At 41.3% G+C, this 26,689-nt stretch overlaps 1 protein-coding gene across 5 annotated transcripts in view; it reads right to left on the reverse strand.

Moving 5' to 3' along the window:
- Positions 1-26,689, reverse strand: part of si:dkey-103g5.4 (uncharacterized) — a 36,598-nt gene that overhangs the window by 6,302 nt on the left and 3,607 nt on the right. For 2 of the 5 annotated variants that reach the window (XM_050059762.1, XM_050059726.1), the window contains exons 3-31: positions 25,287-25,448; positions 23,150-23,329; positions 22,731-22,851; positions 22,554-22,646; positions 22,254-22,452; positions 21,995-22,157; positions 20,764-20,952; positions 20,421-20,595; positions 18,677-18,819; positions 17,527-17,703; positions 17,090-17,199; positions 16,836-16,993; positions 14,818-15,045; positions 13,814-14,152; positions 13,583-13,731; positions 13,072-13,321; positions 11,534-11,704; positions 11,240-11,397; positions 10,905-11,045; positions 10,441-10,600; positions 10,083-10,234; positions 9,690-9,815; positions 9,252-9,441; positions 8,144-8,218; positions 7,446-7,574; positions 5,251-5,313; positions 5,040-5,156; positions 702-853; positions 160-246 (exon numbers count right to left, since the gene is read on the reverse strand). In XM_050059762.1, the coding sequence (XP_049915719.1) occupies positions 160-246; positions 702-853; positions 5,040-5,156; positions 5,251-5,313; positions 7,446-7,574; positions 8,144-8,218; positions 9,252-9,441; positions 9,690-9,815; positions 10,083-10,234; positions 10,441-10,600; positions 10,905-11,045; positions 11,240-11,397; positions 11,534-11,704; positions 13,072-13,321; positions 13,583-13,731; positions 13,814-14,152; positions 14,818-15,045; positions 16,836-16,993; positions 17,090-17,199; positions 17,527-17,703; positions 18,677-18,819; positions 20,421-20,595; positions 20,764-20,952; positions 21,995-22,157; positions 22,254-22,452; positions 22,554-22,646; positions 22,731-22,851; positions 23,150-23,329; positions 25,287-25,448 (4,557 nt within the window). The remainder of the gene's footprint in view (positions 1-159; positions 247-701; positions 854-5,039; positions 5,157-5,250; positions 5,314-7,445; positions 7,575-8,143; positions 8,219-9,251; positions 9,442-9,689; positions 9,816-10,082; positions 10,235-10,440; positions 10,601-10,904; positions 11,046-11,239; positions 11,398-11,533; positions 11,705-13,071; positions 13,322-13,582; positions 13,732-13,813; positions 14,153-14,817; positions 15,046-16,835; positions 16,994-17,089; positions 17,200-17,526; positions 17,704-18,676; positions 18,820-20,420; positions 20,596-20,763; positions 20,953-21,994; positions 22,158-22,253; positions 22,453-22,553; positions 22,647-22,730; positions 22,852-23,149; positions 23,330-25,286; positions 25,449-26,689) is intronic. The other 3 variants (XM_050059735.1, XM_050059744.1, XM_050059754.1) reach the window with 3 other exon arrangements.

The following is a 26,689-nucleotide window of genomic DNA, read 5'->3' on the forward strand; positions in this document are numbered from 1 at the left end:
TCATTTCAAGTGCATCATCTATTTTATCGGCCATGTTTTAGGGTGCTTTGCTTGAGACTCTATTGGTCGATACTTTGTTGATGCCAGCTATGCCACACACAATACGTACAGAAAAACACAAAGAAAATCACTTTCACAGAAAAAAAGCTTTAAGATTACCTGATAAAAGAAGGAGTTTCTGAAGGCGTTGTTGAAATAGTTGTTGTTTGGGAGACTAGCTGCTATCTGAAGTGAAATGGCTGGAGTCTGTTGAAAAAGAGAACAACAACCCAATCCTTTGTTATTATGATATTCTTACTGAGGCTCAGCCCACAGTAAAAATGGAAAAAAAATATGTATGCAATGAATGAATAAATACATGTGTGACAGGAAACAGCATCAAGAAAACACAACAGGAAGAATAAAAGTGAAAGTAAGATGAGATATTATGGACGCAATCAGCCTGAATTCTTAAGGAAGGTCAGTGTAAAGCCCCTGAGCCCTCACACCAAAAGCCAAGTCACCTTTGGTCTTTAACTGGGATACAGAGATAGAAGGTTTCCTGCCTGAGTACTTCAGGCCACACCAAGGCTCATAAGAAATTAAAATTTTAAAAATAGCTCAGGGCCAGACCACTCACAGCCTCAAAATTAAAGAGTAAAAGCAGTTTAAAAATGAATAGGCAACTAGGTTGAAAGTAAGAGTGAAACTGCAGCACTAACCAGTTTTAGATTATGCAATGTGTGTATCAGGTACAGTCCGTGCTGGTAGACCAGGAACTCTCTGGGGTTAAGCACCGACAGGTCCAAAGGGATCAGCTCTCCCTCACATTCCCATTGAGCATCGAGGACGTCTATGAAACTCTTGCCTCTGTCTGGACAAAATATTTGGCAAAAGAATGATTCAAGTAGAAGCAAAGCGTTACTGTCACCTTTTTATGCCCACTTGAGTTTGCAGTTAACTGTTTTCTTTCAACAAATGTCCTGTAAACGGTTACTCTGCAAGACACAGTGACGAAACATAAAAGGTAAGATTCTGAGGTTTTTAAACATACAAACACAAATCTTTAAAATCTCGTTTTGTGAGAGCTTAGAGATTTCTGGGTTTGATATGCTTTCAGATTTTTCTGGCTGTTGGCCTGGTCCAAAAATCACACATCTGCTTAAGAACTGATAAATGCTTGGAAGTAATATCTTTACTTGGCACACATTGGCACTGAAGTAAACATAAAGTTCAACTGAATGGCCTAGTTTCACATGTGTTGATTATAAACCAAAATATTGGACACATTAAAATTTGATGATGATCCTGATGATGGCCAAGATGAATAGTCGGGGGATCATCAAAGATATTACAATTAATCCTGTGGGAACATGAATGTTTGTATCAAATTTTATCAAAAACTTGAAAATCCATCGAAAACTTTGCAAGACATTTCACTTAAAACCACAAAAGTGAACCATATAGTGGTGTTAGAGTAAAAATCAAGTGATCACCAAAGTCAAAAGGATTCATCGTCTAAGGGCCTGCACAATTTTTGAAAATACTTTTGTTCATTGTATACACATATGAGGAGGCAGGTGCATGATGTTTGGCTTAGATTCTTTCTCATAAGTGGGTTTGTGTGGACGTTGTAGTGGTTGTATTTGAGTGGGGGACTGTTGATGCAGAGATGCAGGTTTGCTCTGTGGGCCGGATGTTGGTTACAGTGGAGGGTTTTACCTTCGTCATTTCTCAGCACAGAAAATAATGTGCAAGATATTCTGTGACCACATTCCCTCATCTGCTGTTGTGTCCCCTCCTCTGCAGGGTTTCCAAACCACCAACAACAACTCTGAGTTTCTCAGTATAGTGTAGTATAGACTCACACATTTACTCGCCTACTGACAGTTTTTGAACTGATGGAAAAACTCTTTTGTTGATGAAGAGAATGTTAACAGCCATAAACTTGAGGGGGGGATAATATGAAAAGAATGAAAAAAGAAAGAAAGAGAGAAAGAAAAGAAAGACAGAAAAACATACCTACAATGTAATTATAATGCAATCTCTGGTTGAGCCCTAAGGACAAAGAGGCGCCAGGGTGGATCTGTCAGGAGCTCTTTTCCCTTTCTCCTCTTCCTCGATGTCTTCACTCTCGCCTTTAAGGTCGCAACCAGACCCGTAGAAGGTGGCTGGCCTGTTGCAGGTCAGATCCCCTCTAGAGCAGCCCTTGCCCCGTACAGGAGGAGTCTGTTCAACAGGGTCTGGGGAGCAGCTTTCTGGAGAGGGGCATAGTGGGGATCAGGTCCTCTGACTACAAGCCATCCCAAACTAGTCCCCATTTACCGGGGGCCTAGTCTAAGGTGGTCCCATCTTTCGGATAATAAAGAGATCACGAATAGCGGGTTGTTGAGTGTGGAGGTTCAGTGTAGAGGTTAATGGTATGTCTGTGTATGGCCTAAACATAAAAATGCCATCATGAGAGGAGAGATGAGAAGAATGAAGGTGAAAGAAGGTCTCATGGCAAACCATCCAATATTGGTTGAGATATTTCAGTCTGGGCCAAAGTGGTGGACAGACAGATGTACACTGCGATCCCTAGAGTCATGCCACCACTAGGTCTAATAAAAACACACTATTTCTTTGGAGTTACACCAAGATCTATTTTTACTACATCGTGTAACAGTGCCTCAGTAAAACAGAGCTGAATAAATTAAACCCTGGGTCCCTGAAGCCAAACAAACTAATAAAAGCCTGAACACTTGATGTTCAGAAAATGACTACCATCTGGGCTTCATCAATGCTCTGGAGAGTGTAAAAATAAGACAGGTTAAACAAACATGCAGGCAGTGCCCTTTTCACAAGTGCACCATAATAGGCCTATAATGGGACCCTTATTTAGTATGCATGAATATATATATAAAAATACTTTCAGAAGGATCAAGCCTGTATTCCAGTTTTCTCCAGGTGGGTTTGATTTAGGGAGAAAGTATCTCTCATGTTTGCGTTATGCTTGATTGTGTCAAAAGCCGCTCAAAAGATGTACATCAATGCTTATCCCAAGAGGTCTTATCGATGGCTTTACAGCCTGCATAAGAGAAAAAGGCCAGATATTAGGCCCGGTGGACCACAAACACAGAACAAGCAAAACCCAGAAAACAAAAAAAGAAGAACCACAGCAAGCCCATTCTACCACTGAAGGTCCAGAAGAAGAGAAAGAGGACTAAAACTGGTCATTGATTGTCAGTGGTCATATTATAACAAAATAAATGTTTAATCAACTGAAGTTTGATGAAAGTTAAACTATTAATGATCTTATAAAGAAATGATTATGAATAAGTATTATCGTGATTATAAAGTTTACTACGAGCAAATGTACTATGACCTTACGACATGTGCGTGTGAAATGAATGAAAGCGGAAATGGAAGGACTGAGGGAAAGTACAAAGACTTTCATGTAGCCACAGATAGTCGTTGAAAATGGGAAGTGCCTGAATAAGCACAGATTAGTTCATGACTGAGATTGCATAGGAGCTTGACCTAATGTGCTCAACTTTCGGGAAAGGGGACGGCTTTATCATGTAACACTTGTTTGCAGCTGCGAAGATCACCCCATCTGTAGCTCCCCCGGCTTGACTCATGCATAACTATGAAAGCATGATAATAATGAAATAAAACCGATAAAGAAATAACACTTGGAGTATTTGTCGACCTATCCTAGGCATTTGATACTGTCAATCATGACATTTTATTCCAGAAACTTTCTCTCTATGGTTTATGCAGTTCAAATCTGTCATGGTTCAAAAGCTATTTGTCTGATAGAATGCAGTTTGTTTCTTGGAACAATACCTCATCTGATTATAAGTCGATTTCTTGTGGTGTGCCCCAAAGATCGATTTTGGGCCCGTTACTGTTTCTTATCTATGTAAATTATCTATACATGACATCATCAAAAGCATCTTTTATTCTCTTTGCAGATGATTCCACTATTTTTTTATCTGGTAAGAATGGACCCAAATTATTATCAGAAATGAACACTGAATTGTGCAAAGTTGACACCTGGGTCAAGGCAAACAAGTTGTCACTTAATATAAAGAAAAGCTCATGTTATTTACCCCTAGAAATCAACATGCAACAAACACTCTTCCTAATGTTCATATTGACAATAACATCTTGGAAAGGGTCATTGTAACTAAACTTCTAGGTATTCTTATTGATGAAAATCTCACATGGAAAAGTCATATTACGTTCATTTCAAACAAGATTGCAAAAAATATCAGAAGAATACGTCATCTACTGTCTAGAAAAATCCTGATCAATTTATATTATACTATGATTTATCCTTTCATTTCATACTGTAATATTATGTAGGCAAGTACTTTCAAGAGCAACCTCAACTGTATCCTTACCTTACAAAAACGATTTATCAAAATGGCAACATTTTCCAACAGATTCACTAGATCCACCCCATTACTTCAGTCCCTGTGCATTCTTCCCATCTTTGCTGTAAATATTTTTCAGATATGTATTTTTGTTTATCAATCCATCCACAAGTTACTTCCAATGTGTTTTCATTCTGTATTTCAGTTCAATCCCCAAATTCATCACTTCAACACAAGGTCACAAAGCCAAGCCCTGTTCTTTTTTCCCAAACCTAACCACATGCGTTAGTTGCTGGAGGGAAAAAAAACAAAAAAAAAACATCTAACACACCCAGGGTCCCTTTTACGTCGTATCTGCACATGGAAAGTCCACTAAGGGTGCTAGTGAGAAGGCAGTGAGACAGGCTTTAGGAAGAAGACAGTTAATAGCTGGATGAATCACCTTTGCACCAGTCTATTTGATTAGAAACTTGCTGTGTATGTGAACAGGCAGGCTAATCTCATCCACTTTAATGTGAAGGCTGGTCTGGACTCTTGTACAGGAGTGCCAGGGTAACAATTGTGTATGAATAATTGATGATTATGCTGTCTACAGGTGTTGCATGTGTGCTGTGCGCACACATAAATGTGACTTTCTGCATACAGTTGGTGCCTGTAGGCCCATTACTCGGTGAAAAACCCTAACTGTATCCAACCTACCAGCAAGCTCTCCTCTAAGAAGCCCTGCCCCACAGGCCCAACCCTTTAGCTGCAGCTCCATCCTCTTCAGCAGCTGGAAGAGAGGCGAGAGTTCCAGCAGCTTGGCCCATTCCTCTTCTAGGGAATCAAAGCAACATGGATGGACAATGTTAATGTGTCACACCACATGTTACACATTTAAACTATGTATTATTTTACATCATGATGTCACCTGGAATCGTGGGGACTGTGATACCGTGTGTCGGCTGAGCAGACTCTTTCATCGGCTGGCTCTCTGTTAGGAAAGATTAAAATGATTGATTATTTAATTATTGCTTATTAATTCTTTGCGAAGGTTAGCATAGTTTAACACAATTACCATAAAAGAGGAAAACCATAGCCTGACTCTTTCCAACAACAAAAGTCACCTACCAGCATATCTAAAGCATGCAAATCAAGACAATATACAGCAGTGTTTTTGCAGGTTTTAATTTTTTTTTGTTTTTAAGAAAACTGTTTGTTCACATTATTGTTTTAAATCCAACCCCAGCTGCCATATCCCTCGGGACTCCACCACCATTTCCTTCATACTTCATACTTCCAATAACCCCTCCAGTCACACTTCCTTCCAACATCTCCCACCCATGAGACCTTGCATGCAAGGAAGTGAGCGGCAAAACAAAGAGCACAACATGAGCAGAGGACATGAAATTAAATGAAATGAATAAATGAGTTAAGGAAAAAAAATGGCAGCGTAGGGAGCCTTTTAAGGAAAATCTAATTTTCTCATGCTTGACGCAATGCAGGACCTCCACAATCCATCTACTATTGCTGCAAGGGAAAACATGTTTCCATTTCGGGAGGATAAGGCATCTGGCTATCAGTGTAGTGAAAGCGATGACCCTATGCATGGCTACAGGAAGGCTGTCCTCCTGCCAGTTCTAAATATAGCTGTCGGGTGGTAAGGGTCCAGAGGTATATGGATTATGGTTTGATAAGTTTGGAATATATCTGTTCAACTCTCAGTTAACTCAAGGCAGGACCAAAGCACATGAATAAGATTGGCAGGTAACTGTTTAAATCTGTAACAGACATCGCTTCTGTTGTGAAATATATTGGCCAATGTAGCATTTGTGTAATGAATTCTGTGAAGAATCCTGCATTGCAGAACACCATGTGTTACCCAAATAGAAGAGGAATTAACCAAATGATTCTCCTCAACTTTTACCTGCCTTGTGCCCCATCTAAAAAAAAACGTGTTGCTTAGACCTAAGTAGTTGAAGTTCAGCTTTGTTTGTCAATAATAAGTCAAATTCCATATGAAGCTGCAACCATTTTTTATAGAGACTGGAGACTGGGCTGCTGCATACAGGCTATGCAATCTAAAAAGTCCCTCTGTAGCCCTGGCTTTCTCAGTTTCCCTCATAAGAAAGCGTTATGAAGTAGTTTGCCCTCATAAGTATGCTTTGAGAGCCTCCCAAAGGCCCCGAGAGATGTCAGGGGTATCATTAACTTTGAAAGATAAAAGAAATCTGTCTTGCAAGAAACTGATTTAATGCTTCGTTAGCTCACATACCTGTGCTGAACTGCCAATTTCTGAAGAGTTTACCATATTGTCTAAAGTACATCAACAGAATTAGAGGCATCGTCAGAGATGAGGTGACCCCAGACAATAGTCTACTATCCAGAAGAGAGACATCAGTTTCTGAATATGTATGATGAACATAGGAAAAGAAAGATTTAGTGGAGGGAAATTTGAAGCTAAGGATCAGACGAGGTCAATGTGATGTGAGTATTTATGGTCTTTGATAGGTAGAAAGGTTTTTTGGAAGATTTGTCTAAGTTGCCATTTTCGATCAGATTAGAATCTTTTCGGCAATACGTAGTGGACTGTTTCTCAAGTAGGTGAGGTGACTCTCCACAGTTTCCACTGGTTCGAGTACTTCTGGGTTTTGTTACCTCTGATCAGATTTGGACGAGCTATTCTCCCCTGTCAGTCCCAGATTTGAGAGTGATATCTATCTTCTCATCTCACTGTCAGCCTTATGTTCCCTCAGATCAGTACCTCCACCAGTAAGGTAATGTCTCACCCCTGTTTGACTGTCTACCTGTTATCAATATTGTTAAGCACAGTATCTCAAGTAGACAGATTTTATATGGGTAACCCTAACACCTGGCTCTAACCCCTAAACCCTAACTTTAATTCAGTTATGGAAGTGCTGTCTCTGATGCTGAGAGAACATAGGGCATAATTTGGATGATAAAAAATGAGGTGGTTAGGGAACAGTAGGGAGTTACCTGAGCCTGGCAGAAAACTTGCAACAGGTATATAAACAACACTGAAGTAGAGCACAGCACAGGTCAACACGGGTCAAAGGGGTTTTACAGTCAGTAGGCTACTGCTGTATAATTCGTGCTCTGTCTCACCCTGGGAGTGAATGCCAGAGGATGTGGTGTGTCTTTGTGAGGTGTGTGTCGGTGCCGAACTGGCCTGCAAATCAGCGTCCTGGGGTTGGGCCAAATTGGCAGGCTCCCTCAAAGACTGGGTGGAGATTCCTTTAGAAACATAAACAATCACAGACCTTGGAAACCACTGCAAGCCAGAAATTGAGCCAAGATGGTCAAAGTATCTCGTCAAGCAGATGTGAGGCTTTGTTGTGCAACTTTAGTTCTCTATAGACCTCAGACATGTTTTATTAAAACACACTTTATGTTAGAATGCTAGTTTTGATAGAAACATATAGTATTGATGTTCTTCCTCACTGTAAAACCCACCTGAGGGGTTTTTGTACCTGCCATAAACCATAAATATAAGGTCTTACACTTGTCAAATTCATAATCACCCGATTCCTCACTGTTCTCTTACTTCCTTCTACTCTATCTCTCATCTCCAGAGACATTAAAAAAAACAGAACAACACAATGGAGCTATTGATTTCTTACTCCAGCACACATCGACAGGGTTCACTTTAATGACGCAGTGGCTGTTTTTCATCTCACTGCTCTATCCTGTTGCATTTTGACAATGAGTATGCCTAACAATATTTCCTCGCGCTCTCCCCTCGCACACTCCGTCCACACACATATACCGAAATGTTATCACAGAGCAGCTTGAGAAGCACTTACCTTTCACCACAGGCACAGAGGCTGTCCAGACTCTGGAGGCTATCTCCAGCCCATATGCCTGCTTTGTGGACAAACCTGAAACATGTCAGAAATCATTCTTAAAGGATAAACGTGCCAATAGTCTTTATTTTTCTTATTGTCAATATGACGTGATGTGACTTCAGCCAGAGGCCCTGCCATGAGACATGTGAGGGGAAGTGATTGCTCCCAGAACAATTCCTGTTATCTGAATAACAGGAAACAGTAGCTCAAGTGATGGTAAATACCTACAGTGCCTACAATGATTGTTTGTCAGACACTGTAAATTGTCATGACGCACCAATTCCTTGGCTTGCGCTTGAGATTAAAACACCCTCAAATGTGGAACTCTATGTTTGAGCCTCTCTTATTTTAAGAATCCCATGAAAAGAGCTGACTTGTTCCTGCAGTACCAACAAGTATTGTCTGTTTAGTCAAAGCCTGATATACGGTGGTTAATTACTCCACGCCAAAGAGCTCCTTTGATTTTTTAAAACTATTAAAAACACATAAACAAGCCCCACTGGGTGACATAGGTCTTTACTACAGTAAACATGGGTGCTGTAGTTGGTTAAGAGTCAGTCCCACACACACTATCCCGCTGTTGTAAATACTCACTGAAGCACTAAATGTGTATTAATACACAGCTGAAAATAGTCCCCAACAAATGTATCATTTGATCCTGTTTAATGTGATGTTTGAATCCTTTATAAAAATTAAAGTATTTTGAAAAACCATTGGGCTTGGTTTGGTCTTTTCATGGGAATTGTTGGCAATAAGAAAAATATAGACTAACACCAGCCTTATCCTTTGGCTACCATAGCAAAATGTGTGCAAAAGCACGAGGAAAGGTTGGCTGCAGCATAGCAATTTCAGAGATTGTGTATCAAAACACTTCACTTCCGCGGATCCATGACACAGAGTGAAGCAGAAAATTAGTCTGACCTCCAAAGAATGCCATTATTCAACAAGGATGTGTGCTTTCTCCAGAACTGCATGTACTAAATATCGAAATGTTTGCCTCTAGTTACATATTAGCACCCCTGTCATGTAGTAAATATAGTACCCCTATCTGATACTGATTGGGTACCAGAAATGTGCTGATTGCAGGTGTTGGGGGAGAAGCTGGCAGGCTGTTTGTCTTCCAGGAGTTGGTTCAGTCTCTCTAGCAGAGGCAAAGCCATCTGCTGGAGCGAACCTACGACCTCCGCAGAAGGTCTGTGTCCACAGCACTGAAGCAGATCATATTCCTTGTACCAAAAGTTCCCACACAGTACTGCCTAGATAAACAAGAAGAGGGAGGTGGCTCAGAGTAACACAGCAGAGATAATCAAAACAAACATTTCTCAACTTCTTGATAACTCTCAGTGATCATATAATTGGGCCCAATTGGCTTTGATTGTTCATCCCAGGTTTAGATAAACAGAGTGAATGGTGTAAAAAGTCAAACATACACTTCCCTGCATTACATATTTAAGTTTGTTTATATTCAGTGTTATTTATGTGGTGTGTCTGTGTGTGTTTTGACCTGAGCAGTGTCGGCACGGAGTTGCGAAAGGTGTCTGACAAAGTGCAGCGCGTTAAGAGCAGCCTCCAACTCTGTCTGTCTGGAACAACACTGCTCGTACAACTCTCTCTGTCTCAGCTCTCTGTCCTGGAGGAGGAATAAACACAGGCTTGTGTGAGAAGAAGCATGAAGTCTTATTTACATTTAGATGACAGTGTTACAGAGTGCATCTCATAGCACCGGGCTGGCGTCAAAGTTCAATTACCGGACTCTTTAGAGCTCCCTATAGTATCATGAGTCACATGCAATTTGCACTGGTGACATGAGAGGGAGCTGAACATCTGACCAAAGTGTATCAGTCATCAATTAAGCTACAGGGCCAAAAAAAACAAACCAGGAATGGATTACTCTAACCAGAGCATGGAGGGTTGTGGCCCAGTCTCCTCCATGTGTTGTCCATTTTTCTTGGTCTTGTTGCAGCTGCTCCATACAAACGTCCACCTTATCAAGGCCTGACATGAGCTCTGAGTGCCAGACACACTGCCGATCCCACTCCTGCTCGTCACCTATACACACAGACAGCAATGCACAGAGCCAACCCAAATAAAATACTGAACATTCAAATTATGTTAATTACTACACAACTGAAGAGTGCGATATGAGACGCTGGCATGTGTCTCTCTTTTGGCAAGTGATGAATATAACCGCAGTGCGGGTCATGAGTGTAATTTCCCTCATGCTCTTCATTCTGCCAGCTTGCCAGACAATTTACCCTGTGTGAGTATGTGTAGTACATGCGGAGGCAAGATCAGAGCCAAGTGGGAGCGCTGAGCTGCTCTCCTTTGCGCCTCGGTCTGTGCTGAATCCTGCAGCTCCACGGCTGCTTCCTTCAGCTGTCTCCCTGACCACTGGACCTGCAGCAGAGTACACACCTATTCTTGGAATATGAAAAGTAGAGGCACATATTTGCATACTGAAATATGGGAAACACACATGCACACACTCACACAACGATATAGTGACTTTGCAGTTTGCCCTAAACCGATGCATAAACTTGCAGTTCACAGCAGGATATGAAAAGCTTCTCTAGAATTACTTTCTAATGCTGTTTGCCCCAGCATTCATACATCCCTTTATTCATTTCCAAATGTTCAAAAGGCTTATCCACTTTGAATTCCCCCTCCTATACTCTTATACGATATATACAACCAAAACAGGAAACTCCCCTCCACTGACCTGATAAGAGTTTGCTTCTGTGCCTCTAAAGAGACACTGGAATAGAGCTGAGTCCAGGTCAGCGACAATATCTTCCTCCCGCTGCCTCTGTTGCTGCCAGTAAGTGTTTCGCACACACACTTCTCTCTGTAGCGCCTCTACCTGCCAGCAACAAAAGGAAGTGCATCAGGTGTAAAGATTCAATATAAATGAATTCAGTGTGCTGCAAAATAAAATGTTTAAACAAGTAAAGACTTGAATAAGTTTGATCAAGTTTGCAAACTTGAATAATCAGGTAGAAAGTTGCATGGCTTTCGTTCTCTGCGGTCACACACTTCTCTCAGTTACTTCCCCACCTGCACACTATCAGTTTGGTCTGCCATTGTTAGCCAGTAGGAAGCTGTTACAGGTACAATGGTTTTCCTGGACACATCCAGCCTGGCTCCAACCACTGTGGCCAACACACCTGTCACTGGGTCAACAGTCTGTGATCCATAACGGATGGCCACCAGGCCTGTGAAGTGCAACAGCATAGACAACAAAAAGGGTACAACTTGTTTGATTCCGTACTCCTTAATAGAATTTAAAAGTGAATTCGATAAACTGTGTCGGGTGACTTGTGCAATAGCTTGAGTTTCACAGTACAGTACCTTTACCTCCAGGGTCCTCCATAGTCCCTGCCAATGGTATAATAGTCCCAGAGACAAGGTCAGTCTGATACCCCAGCACAGGTACACAGAGACCAGACCCCATAGGGTCAGGGTACTCCAGCCCCAGCAGAGCTGGCACACACATATCTGAACCTGGAAGAGGTATCTCTCCTGGTGTGAATGATACAGGAGAGGTCAGAAGGTTAGAGTGGAGGAAACAAAATACGATACAGTACTCAAATATTTATTTCCCAAAGCATCCCTGCAAGTTTGTATGGCCAACATGTTTCTAGCCAGTAAGAGAGGCACAGAGGCACATATGTAGTTCTACTTACAGTTTTTACATTAACTTTACTTTACTATAGGGCTGTTCATTTAGCTAAGATATAACAACCTCTTAACAAAAGTAACTGCAAAAATAAATACAGACAGAGCGAGGCACATGTTACAGACATGATTGTGACTTCACGGCACATCTGGCAAAGCATATTGAACACTAAAAGGAGCAAAACTAAGAAGCAGATTATCGAGCAGAGCACACATGACCACACGAACACAGCAGCTGAAATTATGCAGAGAACAAGATAAGCCTGTCATGAAGGGCAGATTGGCATCGGCCTCGAGCAGAGCGACAATGTTTCAGTGCTGACATAATTTGATTATTGATGTGTCAGGAGCTCAAACAACTAAAAAAAGACTCATAGACTCATATTAAACTTGCCAGTTTTGTGGGATGAAACAGATTCGTCAAACACATGGTCAAACAGCATTGTGGGTAATCTGATGTACTGTATGTCATGGCAGTGTGATGAATTTTAATGTCTTTATCTTTTTGAGTTCACGGTATCTATGTTTGAAACACAAGAAAATATGGATATGGGCTATATATAAGTGTAATATATGTGCCATTATAATAAGATTATGTGGGAGGAGCAGGCCACATGCTGAGTAACTGTGGAGGGTGGACTTATGACAACTAAAGGTCATACAAAATGTGTTTGAGGTAAGAAAATGTCACCCTTCAGGCTCATGAAACCTTTTAAAAGTTAAAACATACATATGTAATTTTATGCCTAAAAGCCTTTTTGTTCTCTGTAGAAGAAGGCACGTAAGGACACCATTTTGAAAATCTAAAGTACTTTATCTAACATATTATCAATCACAACCAAAGGTATGAAGAAGAAACAGATAACCGGAACAACAAACACAAAGTAGCATGTTCTTTTCACAGCAATGAGCAGATTTATGGCAGTAAAGCCAAGCAAAGATTAAAATGAAAAGGTATAAGTGGAAAAGTGGAAAAGTGGGGGGTGTTTGCTCCCTTAAACACAATAGTTTAGAGAAAAGCAGAAGATGGATTGGTCAGTGGCACAGGAAATAAAAGAGAGCAGCTCATTTACAGTAGGGAAGGGAGGAGCAGGAAAGGACCACATTAGCACAGAGCACAGAAGGGGGATATTTTTAAAAAGCGACTTTGTGATGTATTGCCCTCGGGGGACAATTCAAATCCACACTCCCTTTCACTGGCATTTCCTCACCCAGAATGCCTCCATCCTGCTGCAGACCTACAGCCCAGTTCAGCAGGATACCCAACCTAGTCTGCAGCTGCAGCTGACAGTGCAGGGTCCTTCCCCAGGCCTGCTGGAGCTCCTTAGCTACACTGAGGAGATTATCTTGTCGACCGCTCCCTCTCTCGCTGCCCTGGTGGTGCTGCAAAGTTTGGTCCGACCCCCACTCCTCAGTTAGTGGCTTTAGGAGCTCCAATACTTTGAACATCACCGCCAGAACCTAATCGAGAAAAGTTTAAATTCACTCAAGTTCTTTTTTCTTTTTCATAGTATTCATTTATTACAGTAATAGTAAGCCTCTAGAAACAGCTCCTGAACAGACCTTGTGGTTTGATTACTTTCTCCACCGCTACTTTCAAGATCAAAAACTATTTTTGTGAACATGGGAAGACTTTTAGGTGCTTAGGAAAAACTGGAAATTTAAACATATACAGTTTCCTCTTACTTGACACAGTCAAAAGCATCTAATCTAATCGAGCACCTTGCTGTCTAGAAGGGCCTGGTATCCTCCTGTGTTAGGCACCACTTGCCCAGCCCGTATGCTGGCCCCCCCTATTCTCACCATCCGCCCACTCAGAGGTTCGATGAAGGACTCGGCCAACAGAACTCCACCTACTGGCAACACAGCTCCTACACAAACACACAGAACAAATTACTGAAGATAAAATAAACTCGACATGGGCTGTGCTGAAGACTCATCCACAGCACTGACCTGTGACTGGATCTAGACTGACCCCAACAGTGAGCACAACGTTCCCCGTCCTGGAGTCCAGCATGGGGTAGCCAATCTGTATCGGCTGAGGGAGGCGGGTGAGGGGACAGACATGCACCCCTCCCAATGGGTAGACTAGTCCTGTCTGGGGGTGGATGGTTACAGCCAGAATGGGCACTGGGACCCCTGTGTCTGGGTCTGCCATGGGGACACCCAGCTGCAGTCTCTGGCCCGGTTTGAGGCCTCTGAGCCGGGTGCTGGGCAGAGGCTGGTCTGAGTGGCAGGAGGTCGGGTAGGGAATGAAAGGAAGAAGAGGACTGTCCCACTTCCTGCTGTCTCCTGAGAAAAGCACAGTTTAATCTGTAAAAAAGACTCTTGAAAATGTCAATGATCTGAGTGTTGCCCTCTTAACCACTTTCCATTTCAATTATTGATTTCTTCCACTTTTACAAATGCTTTTTAGGAAACCACAGAGAACGGGCATGATAATATTAAATTACTTGTGATCATTTGGTATGCATAATCAGTTTTAAGAAATAAAAATCTAAAACACAGATGATAGAAATATTTTTCACGAAACTGTATTCTGGCAGTATTCACTTTCCCACGACAAATTCCAAAGTTTTTTGAGGAAAGCAGAAGTGAGCAGTGTCAAAAATAACAAAAAAAGGTCCTGAATTGAGCAAAAAGCGGAAAAGAAGGAAACATCTGCTTCCTAAGATGAGACCACAACTGCAGAGAAAAAAGCTTTTGGTGTTGCAAAGCCAAGAGTCTAGAAAGGAGCTAATGTGTTTTTATGGGGCTGATATCAAAGTATTAACTAATGGATATTATTTAAAGGTGTAGGTGGTTTGAATTTTAGCTGCCATCAAACTGCACACCTAAGTGTTATTTTATATTGTGTATATTTGACCAGTTATCCAGTGTAAAGTATCAGTGCATCCCTTTTTCCTCTTTATCTGGTTCAATCATCCCTCAAACCCCACAAGCACTCATCATATCACCTGTGCATGAGTCAGTTGTGAACACTAGAGTAGAGCTTGCAGGATCGTAGGCCACGTTGCCAGCTATGGGCATAACTCTGCCGGTCTGTGGGTGGACGAAGAAATCAGGTGGCACCGCCATGGTGTGGCCGCTGCTCAGCAGCATATGGCTGTGAGCATTTGGCCTTATGAGGCCTGTGACTGAATCACAGTGAAGTGCCCGACTGACACGCAGAGACCCATCAGGACCTGGAGAGAGGCAGAAAGACAGACTGTTAATTATTAAGCTGATGATTTAAGATGTTTTGAATGTGAGTCTAGTCACATGCTGGGTGGACAGCTTGTCACGCTGATTTCTGCTTAAATGGATCGCTGCAGTGTAAAAACTTGGATCAGGAAGAAAAGCATGTGTCTCCATCATTTTGGTACACCTCTAACCCTCCAACTGGTGCGATAGCTTTGTTTAAAATACCTATATTCCATTTTATGAGCTAACTGTTACAGGAGAAATAATGTACCTAGTGTAGCAGGGGGACACTATAGGACCCAGGCAAAATTTGGCCAGTCAAGGTGAGAGCACCTGAGCTGTTAAGAGGCTCATGGAGCACAGGTGTGTCAGCCTCATTCATGATTTGTGATCACTCCTGTAGACATGCTTGCCTGGGTCCTAACAGTCCAGGTGTAGTGCCAGAGGAAAGGCAAAGTGCTGATTGCCGTTTAATTTACATTATTTAATTTGGTGCACTGGGAGTTCACCTGTTGAGTTGTGGTGATATCATTTAGATTTGCTGTGGCACTGAGAGTAGTTTGGGTGTTTTTCTGTTGGAAAAAAGGGTTTATTTTGTGTGTAGTTTTGGTCATCCATGTGTAGTATACTTCCAGTGTATCAGCCTATAGATTGGTGCACCACCCCTCTGCAGTAAGACACTTTAATTTTTAACTGTTGTTATACTATTGCTGTTAGGGACCCTGAGTTTAATAAAAACCTGTTATGGCATTTTGACCCACACTGACTGTTGGCTTTGTTATCGAAGTTCACCTGTAGTTAAATGAAAGTTAAGATGGGTGTTACACTAGAATGAGAGAAAACTCAATATATGGACTTGTGTGGGTGTAAAGTAATGCTGTGAAAGGTGTACTACCTGTAAGGAGGATACAAACCAAATGTGTGCCTCTTTTTTTTCACTTAGGCCACCTTGTTGTTGTTGTGCACATTTTTAGCAAAAGATGGTGCTGTTTCTCTAAGATTTAAGGATGGAGCTTTTGAAGGATGAAGGCCAGGCTAAGACAGGTGAAGGCCTTAACACGTGTCAGTCAAGAAGAGACTCACGTTCACCACAAAGATATTGCAACACAACAACAAAAAAAAGGCCAACTATAACGTCTGGCTCCTATATAGCAGTGGTTCCCAACCACTTTGAGTAAACTGACAACCCCTGACTAAGTGAAACATGATATTTCATATCATATTCAGTGCATTACAATAACAATGCAGAACAGCTGGTAAACTTTACAATTAACCCAAATAGTGGACGCAATAGCTGTGGGAAGTTTGTGTAAAATGAGTGCTTTGAAGCAGATGAAACTGTTGAAACTTTTTATACTATTCTCTACACATTTATTTATTTTATTTATTTTTTTTGTTGTATTTCTAACAATTATTAATGCTTAATATGCTTCTTTTTCGACAGACTCAGTGTTTCCTTCTCTCTAAAGCTTGGTCATTTTTCTGTTGGCTCTTTGGGTATTTTAACTGCCTACTTTACTGATGCTTTAAAAACAACAGTCTCATTTAGTTTTCTTCACATAAGTGAATGAAATGCTGAGATACAGGCCAATAATATATATGTTAAAAAAGTTTTGTTACACCCTTTAAAATCAAGAAGGCCTCATGTCCCCATGTGAAGCTTTGGCGACCCCTACTGGCAGTTGGGATCTCTAGGTTGGGACAGGTGTTGAGGCCTTTTACATATCTGTGCCCAGCCAGGGGGCCATTGTCTCATTACCACCTATGTCCAACTCAGGGGTGTTGGACTCACCAAAGATGTGGTCCTTGGTCAGCACAGTTCCAGTGTCAGGGCAGAGCAGCTTGGCCCCTATACCCTCACCCAGAAACCCCCAGGCCCCCAGACGCTGGCACTCCGCTGACACCAGCTCTCCCATCTCATCCACCAGGGACGTTAGCCTCTGGATCAAACTGAACATGGGAAAGGAGAGATTGTAGATGTAAGGGTATTTACTCTGTTCTGCTTGTTGTTTGTGACACTTTGCAAAGGGTAAATGGGAGCTTTACTTCTGCTGGTGGTTGCTTTTAATCTTGGACAGGAGTCTGGTGCATTCTCTGAGCTGGGCTGTGAGCACACTGTGGACCCTTTGCTGGGCCTGCTGCTCTCGCCTCAGCACCTGAAGAAAACAGCAAAGCAGTTTATGATCAGTCAATTTATTGATTAGTTATTGTGACTTGAACAAAACAAACAATATAATGGCATCACTTCGGGCTTTAGGATTTTCGGAAATTCTGTAGACCAAAGGATTAATTGACAATTGTTAGTTGCAGCATGAGAAAGAGTCCTGTGTCTTTAAGATCTGTCTCGAACACATACATACACTGTCTCTTCATCTTTACTGTCCACTGTCCTTGTAATTAGAACAGATTGATTTAGTTTTTCCTAATTTTTTAATAATGTAATAATGGGAGATGCACAGATGGGAATGTAATGTAATAAAAACCTGCAGCTGGCTGTCGAGCAGAGTCCTCAGCTGTGAGGCCAGAGTCTTCCGCCGCACCACCTCCCTCTCCACCTCCCTCTTCACCCTCTCATAGCCCTCCCCCATCCTCTCCTCAGTGATCAGGCGTGGGTGGAGGAGCTGCAGTTTCCCAAGCACTCCCTGATATAGCTCCTTCACCTGGATACACACAGACACACATATGAAAACAAAAAAATAACTGCCACATTGTTTTCATAAAATCGCAGTAATCAAATCGCACATCCAACCCCACGCCCATGCGGCTAGCACACATGTAACACTGGTGAGACGTGTACGTTTGTGGGATGATCACGGGTGTGAGGTGTGCCATCTCTTTTTACATCTTTATCACCTCAGCTGTCCTGAGGGCTGTAACAACAACCCCTGTCGACTACACTGCAGCCAACATTTTGGTGGCACAAACAGGAAGGACGCAGGAGAGAGAATGGTGTGACAAAGAACAGAGGCATCCCAATGTGACATCCAATATGTTTCAATACAGTTTAACCTTATGAGTGAAGAAGGGACAGTAGCAGGTGAAAAAGAAAAGGAGATAAAGATAAAAGCTGAGTTATTGGATGGAACCTGTGCTTGTGAGAAATCAGGGTATGTGTAGTAGACTTAATAAGACAAGACAATATAAGATGGGCCGGATGAGAAATCAATACCACTGTCATATTTTACCATAATTACAAAGCTACAGCCAGCAGCTGGTTAGCTTATCTTAGCATAAAACAGCATGATCCTTTTCATTCCCACTCAACATATGTTGCAGGTTGGGCAGAAGCCCCGCGCATTACTAAAATGATGCCAGGGGCAGCGTTGCATGTTGACACAGAAGGGGTCAGTGGTACGAAAGGGTTTGGGGCTTTGTTCGCAGATGTTGCTTAAAAAAACACCTGGCTTTGAGTAGCACAAACACATAAACTATTCATAAAACAGTAATGTGAGAATGTGTAATATAGGATATTAAGACATCAATTTGTTTGTAAAACAATCAAAAGGGGAGTTTCTGGTGTCCCAGGCATGGGAAGAAACTTCAGAGACTGATTACATGCATCATGTGCTGAAAAAGAGGGGGTCAATTCTTTTACATAGTGTTATTTTTGCATATAAACTAAGAGCTACAGGCCTCGGTGGTGAGCTGTCCCAGCCGCGTGGTGACAGACAGACTCTGTTTGAGCAGCAGGCTATAGAAGGTGTTGCTGCTGAATGCCTCCAGATCCACCTGGTGCTCGTAATCCCAGAACTCCTCCAAGGTGTCTGCACAGACTGCTGTCATGAGAGAGATACACAAAGAGACAGAGGGAGAAAGATGAGTAGAATATAACTAGAGTTACTGCCTCACGTTTGTATGCCTCCGCAAACCTGTCAAGTGGCAGTTAGAGTTTACATCCATGTCCGTGAAAACATGGACGCTTCACACACATCTTCAACCTGGCAGCACAGAAGATCTGTACAATCAGCACAGTTTTAAAGTGAGCACCCAAGATTAATGTCACCAAGTCAGTATCTGACCAAATGTCTCCCCTTGTGTTCCTGATTTATGACATTGAGTAATGGCCAAAAAAGTGATTTTGCAGAACATTATGATGTCACAGTGAAGCTGACCTTTGACCTTTTGTCCAATGTCATCACTTCATCATGTCATCATCCTGTTAACCATTGAAATTGTGTTGTAATTGGCATAGGAATTTCTGAGTTATGGCAGAAATCATACATATATGTGTATCATATCATATATAGGTAAGGTCTCAGTGACCTTGACCTTTGACCCTTGACCAATAAATTTAGTTCATTCTTAAGTCCAAGTAGATGTTTGTGCCAAATTTTAAGAAATTCCTTCAAGGGATCCTTGAGATGTCCCATTCACAATAATGAGACAGACAAGGTCACAGTGACCTTGACCTTTGATCTTTGACCACCAAATTTTAACCAATTCATCCTTGAGTCCAAGTGGACATTTGTGCCAAATTTGAAGAAAAAAAAATGCTCCTGGGGTTCTTGAGATATCTCATTCACTAGAATGAGATGGATGCAGGGTCATATTGACCTCAACCTTTGACCTTTGACGATCAAAATCTGATCAATTCAGTCATGTTGTGTGAAGAAATCGGCTATGTGAGAATGAGACCTGAAGACAACCCAAAAGCATCATTCCTCCAGCCATAGCTATCGCTGGCGCAGTCATACATGGCACATCTCTCGAGGAGAACTTTTAAAAGCGTGCATGATGTGCTGCCTGAGAGAGATCAATGAGCTTGAAACACCTCGCCTACCTGTCCGCATGTCATGGTACATACACTCTAATTTTTGTTGTGTATTTTTTCTTAATGTATGCACATCAGAAGCTTTAATAAATCAATTCACTCTTTACATTACAAGCAAACACTTCTCTCCAGGCCATTTAAGAAGGCCCTATTTTTGGCCAAAAACGTTTGTAGTGGCGATTGCATAAAATGCGCCATCTCAAAATACAGTAATCTGAGGGGATTTCCTAAATCCTGTGACATTTGGACTGTTGTCATTCTTATTGTTTGTCATTGCACGTGATGTCAGGAATGTTACAAGAGCCTTTTCAACAGTAATTGGTCGGGTGGGAGCAACACCCCCAGGTCACTGTCAGTGTTACATAAGAAGCCACAAGGGTCTTCAAAGACCAACAATGTATCAATGTGTTTCTGTGTATATGTAAGTGTGCTTGCATGCATGTGTGTGTGTGTGTGTTATGTGTGCACGCTGCGGCTGCATTCATTGACGTGCTGCAGATTATGTTTGAATGCAAGTTATGTAACATATTGGCCTTTAGGCTTTCAAATGAATGAGTTGAGAGGTCATGTGTGCGTGTGTGTGTTTCTGCGAGAGTGTGTGTAGACCTGGTTGAATGGAGTCTTGTGTCATTCTGGCTTGATGGTTTCGGTGAATCTTCCTAAGTGAGATCACCCTTGATCCTTTGGATGAGTAGTCGTCCATGTGGTAGGCCAACTGCAACAAGCGATACCGTGCTCTGATTGGCTCCTTCTCAGGCCATCCATACTCACGGAACAGGATCTTCACATGAGATTAGGCATGGGATGATATGTAAATTTTATTAATACAATTAAATAATGATGATTCCCAATATAATCCCGATATCTTGAATCAATCTTAAAAAGTAATGGAAATTCTCCATGATCAAAAGCCTTGCAATGTATTTGTGTTCTGTGTACGTTCACTAACCAGCAGTGTAACACATGAACAGAGGATGACCACAGCTCCAAATAGCAGCCCTCCGGTCACCAGCCAATCTGGCCTCAGTAACAGGTTACGTCTCCTGCTGATTCCCACCCTGGTAACATGACGAGGTATGGTGGGGAAGAAGGGACCAGGCTCGTAACACTGGCCGCCTGCAGGCATCACCCGCACATACTGAGTAAGAAGAGTTAGAGAGCAATAAGAGGGGGGATATGTGACAGTAGTTTAATTATCCAGGTGTTGTAAATTTACATATATGTTAGAATTTGCTTCACAAAGACCAAAATTAAGGAATTTGTAATGTAAGATGTGATGTAAGGACCAAGAATAGACCAAGATGTGGAAACTTAAAGACACCCTGTGACATGTTTGACCCCTTGCAAACCATGTAAAGAGAATACAGGGAGGACTTGGCAGACAAGTACATTGGTACAAGTACTTTATCTTCAGGAAAGCAGTAAGGAATACGCAATGCATTTAGTGTGGAATTTTGGATGTAAGGTGACGGACTTCCCCCTATGTCCATAACCTTGATGTCATCCTCGATCAAACCCTCTCCTTTGACCAACATATCAAACACATCACCATAACAGCCTTCTTCCATCTCAGAAACATTGCCCAACTCCGTCCAAACCTTTTCTTTTTCAGCTGTAGAGACCCTCATTCATGCATTCATCACTTCCAGACTTGATTACTGCAATAGTCTCCTCTACAGTTCATCATCCAAAACTCTCAAGAAACTACAATATATCCACAATTCAGTTGCTCGTCTTCTCACACACTCTCACACCCGTGACCACATCACCCCCATCCTGATGAAAATATGAATTAAGATTCTGTTACTGCGTTGCCTACTTCTCACCTAAAATGTTTTCAGAAACATATTTTAGCATATTGTTAAACTGTAATACAAGATTGTTTGTTACCAGCTGGCTGCCATGTTGTTTTCTGTGGAAAAACGGCCAAGCTCACACCCACCAGCAGGAGCTTTTATTAGCCTGTTGCACACAGTACATTCTGGTAGTTGTAGGTTTTCTACCTCTTGAGCAAAAATAATGCCAGAGACCTTTTCCTCTGTTTTCTCTGGTCATATAGCACCAGTGTCAAAGGTATTTCCATCCTTCTACTGCAGTGCAGACAGCCCAGTTTTATAAAGAGATCATCTTTCCAGCAGTGAAATACTTCTTTGACACTGATATTATTCAAATTTAGTTACCATGTGTTTGTGCCGATGGCTGCTCAGTGTAAAAACATAAACTCCAGGCTGGCTAAACACCACCGCAAAGAAGCTGGGAGGAGTCCAAGACAGAGTCAGCTCTTCTTTGAGCTGTCTGAATGCACCCCAGTCGAAATCGCCGTTTGTGTTGTACAAGTTGTCACTGAAAGACATGAAGTAAGGTGTAAGGTAGAGTCAAAGCACAGATTCATAGGTAAAAATGGACATGGAAAACTTGTAGGCCTAGCATCTGACTTACAGATCATACTGAGGATAGTGACGTGTGTCAACAGTGAACAGTAGAATGTCGCCCAAATGGAGACATGTTGTGGGGTTCAAAACTCCATTTAGACTTGTTTCTCTCGCTTCTTCATTACTTCTGCTGGAATTAATTTCTCTCCTTACAAGACTGATATTTGCAACTTCAACATCCTTCCACAGAACGTCAGAATCTCCTTCTGAAAAAAAAAAACACAGGACCATCATCATTGAAGCAATAATTCATTATGTTGCATGGACAATAAACCATCATCATTGTTGGTGTTTTGATATGACATGCCCGCTGAGCTCTGAGTGTCCTGCTGTGTGGTGACAGGAAACAGTTGCTGCACTTCCTTCGGGAGGCGGTCGAGGAGGCCGAAGAAACCTGCCTCTGCAATCAGACAACAACAGAGAGAGAGATGTGACGGACAAAAGGAGACAGAGGCAGACAGACAGCTACTTTGCGTGTCTATACCTGTTGTCTGAACAATGTACACAGCATGTGAGGAGTTAAGATAGCTGCCGCACAGAGAAGTCCCCGGGGAGTCCCACTGTTTAAAAAACGTCTCCAGCACGCTGCCTGCGACGCTCGACACCTGCACACACAATAGCGATGTTTAGCATTTATAGGTCACTGCAACACAAGAGACACTCATCCTGCGCTTTCACTGCTGGTGCGATAAAGACGACATTGTGTTTTGTCTGCATTGTCTGACCAGGTAGTGTAACACAAACTATTCTTTATGTTTATTCAGTAGAAACACTGCATGGATATCATGAGAGGAACACTTCCTGGGTACAGTTAGCTTTAATTTTATTGACCCAAAACACTTTCTTTCCTTTTTTGTGCATTAATTTGTTAGTGTATGTAAATCCGCAGCTGCCTTCACTCACCTGACCATCATAACTCCAAATCAGCTCCATGTCTCCACTGGACTGGCAGTGGAGTTCCAGCTCAGAGGCTGGCCTTGTCCTGCACAGGCCCACACACGCAGCTCTTCCAGGAGGCTCTCTGCAAACACACAGACCCAGCTCTCCATCATAACCCCTGTAGTCCTCTGCAGACTGACACACCTGCAGAAAGCAACCAAGACAAATCAAGAAAATACTTTTTTCTGCTTGGACCAGCTTTTGTCTGAGTGTTTTAAAATCATTTAAAAAACTGGCAGCATTCTTATGCTCGGATGGAGTGTGTAACTAGGTGTAAGGTCATTTGTTCAAAAGGCCGCAATGGAGGGCAGTGACAAAAATAAACACTGTGCGGGGAGAGTGGTGAAGGCCTCGCTGACCGACAGTCAAAGGAAGCAGTGTATGGTTAAATATTAAGTTGGGCTGATACAAACCTTTCCTAGATAAACTGTTGCCAAGTTCATGGAGGAAAAGGGCAAAGACATCGAGGTTGTACTCATCAGCTCGGTCTGTGATTGTCAGCCGTGGAATATAACCAAGTACATTTACTCACGTACCATCTGTAGTACAAATTTGAGGTACTTGTACATTCATGCCACTTTATATTTCTACTCCTCTGCATTTTATAGGGAAATCTTGTCCTTTTTACTCAACTTAAATTATCTGGCAACCCTAGTTGCTAGTTACTTTACAAAAGAAGATTTTTGCATACAAAACATATGAAGAGCTTATATAATGTGTTTTCTTATGAATTAAACTATGGGGTGCCGTTTGTAAAGTGGCTCGCACTGAAATTAACAGCAACTTTTTGCCACATTTAGCTTCAAACAACGTTTAAAAAAGTGGTGTGAATTTTTGAAAGTCACTTTTTACCACATTTACAGCAGTATTTGAAATATGTTAAATATAATGTCACAGTTAAATCTAAATGTCAAATGTTAAACCTAAATGTTAAATCTAAATCTAAATGTTGAATGTTACTGTAAATCTAAATGTAAATGTTAAATCTAAATCTAAATGTTGAATGTTACTGTAAATCTAAATCTAAATGTTAAATCTAAATCTAAATGTTAAATGTTACTGTATATCTAAATCTAAATGTTAAATCTAAATCTAAATGTTAAATGCTAAATTATATAAATATTAAACTCAAAGTACACGTCAAATAAAATTTCCCCAAACATGGTTTCTGTCATTTTAGGTAGTTCTTATCATGCTGATGTATTTTCAATAAATTAATAAGTTCATTTTCTCCCATTAGTTTGGTTTGACTGACAGTGTGCATTTGCATATTAGCTAAATATTTCACCAAGTATATTTAAATTTAACATTTAACATTTAGATTTAGATTTAACATTGATATTTAATATTTAGATTTAGATTTAACATTTAGATTTACATTTAGATTTAGACTTAACATTTAGACTTACATTTAGATTTAACATTTACATTTAGATTTAACATTTAGATTTACATTTACATTTAGACTTAACATTTACATTCAGATTTAACATTTAGATTTAACATTTAGATTTACATTTACATTTAGACTTAACATTTAGATTTACATTTAGATTTAGATTTAACATTTAACATTTAGATGTAGATTTAACATTTAGATTTACATTTAAATGTTAATTTAGAACAGATGTGAAACATTTCAGCGTTCCATCTTCTCAAATATATACATATATATTTAATACATTTTAATTTATTTTTTAAAGATTTGAGGTTTTGACTATTGGTTGGAAAATACAAAGAATGCTTTAATATTAATACATTAGTAGTAATAAGATTCTAATAAACATTTAGAGTACACCTCATTGTCACAGGGGTTATTTTCTGCATTGAGACTTTTTGCTTTTAATGCTTTAAGTACATTTTCCTGATTAAACTTACATACTTTTACTTCTATCAATTGCAAGCAGCATTTTACTTGCACCAAAATATTTTTACTGTCTAGTATTTCATTGTGGAGTATGTTTTGTCTGTGTGCTCTGTAAACAGGTCACAGTTCATCAAAGTCATAAAGCATCATTCAAACTGACGTTCAAGATGAGTTTCCTGTTACCTTTGCTCTCGTGTGCATGACTATGTGTGATATGACTGCACGAGGTCTAACCTGCTGCCTGCACTGAAGTGACCACTGATATCTGTCCAGGCAGTCTCCATACTGTGTGCGTGTTTTCCCGTCTCTACAGACATCGTACAGTTTGTGTACACATGTATCTCCCTGGTTGGCAGGTTGGTAGCCGATGGTGCAGCGGCACTGCCCATCACTGGTCTGTAGAAAAAGCAGCAGGGTTCAGGCACCGTGTTGTATAATACTGCATGCAGGTCACAGTGAGGTCACTCTGTTACCTAATACCCTGATCAATATATCTCCCCTTCATCCTTAGGTCTTTATTGGTTCCCTACTGTTTTTCAGTCCTTTTGTCCTTCCTTAATGGATTCCTTCATCTGGTTTTCCCTCCTTCCTTCCATCCTTCATGAGTCCCTTATGTTTTTCCTTCCCTCCTCTCTCCTCCCCCCTCTTTCTTTGAGTCCCTCATAATGTCTTTCCTTCCTCCCCCTCTTCCTTCACTGACTCCCCTGCTTGTTTTCCTTTCTTCCTTCCTTTTTTCCTTCCATCCTCCCTTCAACGATTCCTTCCTGCCTTCCCTTCTTCTTGCCTTCTTTCCTTCCCTCATCAATTCTCATGGGTTTTTCCTTTTCTCCTTTCTTCCTCTTTCCTTGATTCCCTCTGTTTTTCTTTCCTTTCTCCCCTTCGTCCCTAATTGACTCTTCCAGCTGTTTTCCTACCTTCCTTCCTTATTCTTTCCTTCCTTCCTTCCTACCTTCCTTCCTTTCCACGGTTGTACCTTCCTTGCTTCATCGAGCCTCTCATGTTTTTCCTTCCCTCCTTTCTTCCCTCCTTTTTCTTTGATTCCCTCATCCATTTTTCTTTCCTTTCTCCCATTCTTTCCTCATTGACTCCTCTGTCTGTTTTCCTCCCTTCATTCCTTACTTCCTTTCCACCTTCTTACCTTACCTTTCCTCAACAGTTCCCTCATGTTTTTCCTGCCTTCCTTCAGTGATCTCTTCCTTCTTCCCCTCCTTTTTATCTTCTTTCCTACATATATTCCCTCATGTTTTTCCTTCCCTCCTTTCTTCCCTCCTTTTTCCTTGATTCCCTCATCCATTTTTCTTTCCTTTATCCCATTCTTTCCCCATTGACTCCTGTTTTCCTCCCTTCCTTCATTACTTCCTACCTTCCTTCCTTTCCACCTTCTTACCTTACCTTTCCTCATCAGTTCCCTTGTGTTTTTCCTTCCTTCCTTCAGTGATCCCTTCCTTCTTCCCCTCCTTCTTACCTTCCTTCATCAATTCCCTCTTGTTTTTCCTTCCTTTCTCAATTCCCTCTTTTTTCTTTCACTGATCCCTTCCTTCCTTCCCTCCTTTTGTTTTTCCTTCCTTCCCTCTTTCCTCCCTTGATCCCCTCATCCATTTTTCTGTCCTTTCTCTCCTTCTACCTTCATTGAGTCC

This window comes from Epinephelus moara, chromosome 2, assembly GCF_006386435.1.
Source record: "Epinephelus moara isolate mb chromosome 2, YSFRI_EMoa_1.0, whole genome shotgun sequence".
Taxonomy (NCBI): Eukaryota; Metazoa; Chordata; class Actinopteri; order Perciformes; family Serranidae; genus Epinephelus; species Epinephelus moara.